Raw genomic sequence first — 2,212 nt, forward strand, 5'->3', positions numbered from 1 at the left:
ATATATTTACAGTGATATATTCTGGCTTAATTTTTGTAAGTCAATATACACTTAGAAATTTATCCATTTTGTCTAGATTTTTCAGTTTATTGGAGTCTAAGTTTTCAAAGCACTCCCTAATGATCTGTGGCTTTCATTAGTCTATTGTAGCAACTCCCTTTCTGTCGTTAATTTATTAATTTGCACCTTCTGTTTCTTTTGGTTAATTTGGCTAGTATTCAGTCAATCTTGTTGAACCGTTCAAAGAACCAGCTGTTTGTCTGGTTAATGTTGTGTGCTGGTCTTTCCATCTCATTCACCCTGCTCTGGTTTGTATTATTTGTTGTTCCCTCTAAGAAACTTTAGAAATTTGGAGTCTAGTTTCACCTCAGCATTCAGGGCAACATGAGGCAGGGATATACCACACTTCAGGGAGGGGGTATCACATATCGCAGACTTCTGCAAGAAGCATCCTCATCCTTCTTTCTCATCAGGAAAAGGACCAATCTCCCAGTGGAGTGTACATTTTTGGTTTATTCATTGAGGGAGCACGGTGGGATCCTGAACAGGAAGTCCTGGAAGACTCACTGCCCAGTGACTTATGCTGTGAATTCCCTGATATCCACTTTTTGCCAACAAAGGTAATCACCTAACTTGATAAGGAAATCCCTAACTTCTGAGCTTGAATTACCTGTGATCTCATGAGGGAAATGTTGAAGACTGGTTATCAGCACAGACCAAGTTCTCAGCACAAAGGAGATTTGCCCCAAAGAACAGAGGGCAGGAAATCAGAGACAAAGACAGGAGATAGAGGACGAGGGAGAAGGGAGAGGGGGAAGGGGTGTTTGTCCCAGAGGAACAGAGGACTGCCTCTGGATGGAAAGGAGACAGATGTGGAACATAGGAAAATGGCAGTTTATAAAGGTAGAAGGGGGAACCCTGTGTTAGGATGGGGTACTTAATTTTAATTGGGAATGTTAAATAGGGCAGTCAAAAGGGGCTTTTGATTGCTGGACTTCAATACTTTGATCACTGAACCTTGGTAGTCAGCCTCAGGAGGGGGAAGTGGCCAAATAAGAAAGTAGACCTTGGTGGCCAGCTTTAGGGATGTAAGTAAGCTAACGGTTTTTAGCAAGGCACAGGGAATGGGATGAAGGGCAAGGCCTGCCAATGCCATGTTTAAGTCATGCTCAGGCCTATTAGAGTCCCTTCAAATGTAATAATGTACTTTAGACAAAATAGTACCATATTGTTAAAGATCTAAAACTGATGTCCACTGTTATCTCTCAGGGATATTATACCGAAAGCTATCAAGTTATCTCTATTTTAACTTCTCTCGACACAATTTCAATATGGAACTTGACTATCATTAATTTAGTACAAAAAATGTATTTACCTCAAGCCTACTCACAGAAAATGTGATCTGTTGCTTTTGTTAACTGTTTTTAGATTGAAACATCCCAAGCTTCTGACCAGATAGACTCAGAGCTCCAGACTTTTGAATGTCCAATTTACCAAACACCTGACAGGACAAGAAATACTTTTACTGGTTTACCACCAAATTTCTTAACGTCAGTTCATCTGCCAACGAAGAAACCTCCTAGTCACTGGATCACCATGCAGGTTGCACTGCTGTGTGAGAAGAATGAATGAAATAAATATGCATACCAAAATAGTTTAAGTTTGGGCTCTACCCAAATTTGCATACATCACGACATTCACTTGTGGGGAACAACCTTGTACTGTCGTGTGCCTGCTCTGCCTCAGCACAGTTGTGTGCAACTTCACTAGGTAAGCAGGGTCTGTGCTAGCTTTCAAATGAACACGTGTGCTTCTGCTGTGAATACAGATTTGCTTCAAAGTGTTACAGACCCCACCTAGTGTTCTTAAACAGCAAAAACTTAACATGACCACTTTTTAAGAGTTGGGACTTCTGCCCCTACTCCTAAACTCTCAGATTCCCAACCTATTATTTGTTGGGGTTTTGTTTTTTGAGACAAGATCCCACACTCCAGTCCAGGATGGCCTCAAATTCAACCTCCTGGATTGCTGTGATTACAGGAATGAACCACCATTGGCTCAGGTTCCAGCAATCTGAAAGCTTTGATGAGTCTCTACAGCTCAGAAAGATCCAAACAAATGATCCTAGGAAAAAAAGTGGGTTAGAGTTGCAAAGGACAGGCCTCCTGTGTAACACCAGAGCTGCAGGAAAAAGAACGAGGCTCTAACGAGA

The 2,212-nt window shown here is 41.5% G+C and overlaps 1 protein-coding gene across 4 annotated transcripts in view; it reads left to right on the forward strand.

The window, feature by feature from the left end:
• Positions 1-1,654, forward strand: part of Dnah14 (dynein axonemal heavy chain 14) — a 226,721-nt gene extending 225,067 nt beyond the window's left edge. For all 4 annotated transcript variants that reach the window (XR_013043464.1, XM_042258740.2, XM_076548104.1 and 1 more), the window contains 2 exons: positions 474-620; positions 1,429-1,654. Coding sequence is in view for 3 of the 4 variants with exons in the window: in XM_042258740.2 (XP_042114674.1) it covers positions 474-620; positions 1,429-1,632 (351 nt within the window). In the remaining variant the exon portion in view is untranslated. The remainder of the gene's footprint in view (positions 1-473; positions 621-1,428) is intronic.
• The last annotated feature ends 558 nt before the right edge of the window (positions 1,655-2,212 follow it).

This window comes from Peromyscus maniculatus, chromosome 11, assembly GCF_049852395.1.
Source record: "Peromyscus maniculatus bairdii isolate BWxNUB_F1_BW_parent chromosome 11, HU_Pman_BW_mat_3.1, whole genome shotgun sequence".
In the NCBI taxonomy this organism is placed as follows: Eukaryota; Metazoa; Chordata; class Mammalia; order Rodentia; family Cricetidae; genus Peromyscus; species Peromyscus maniculatus.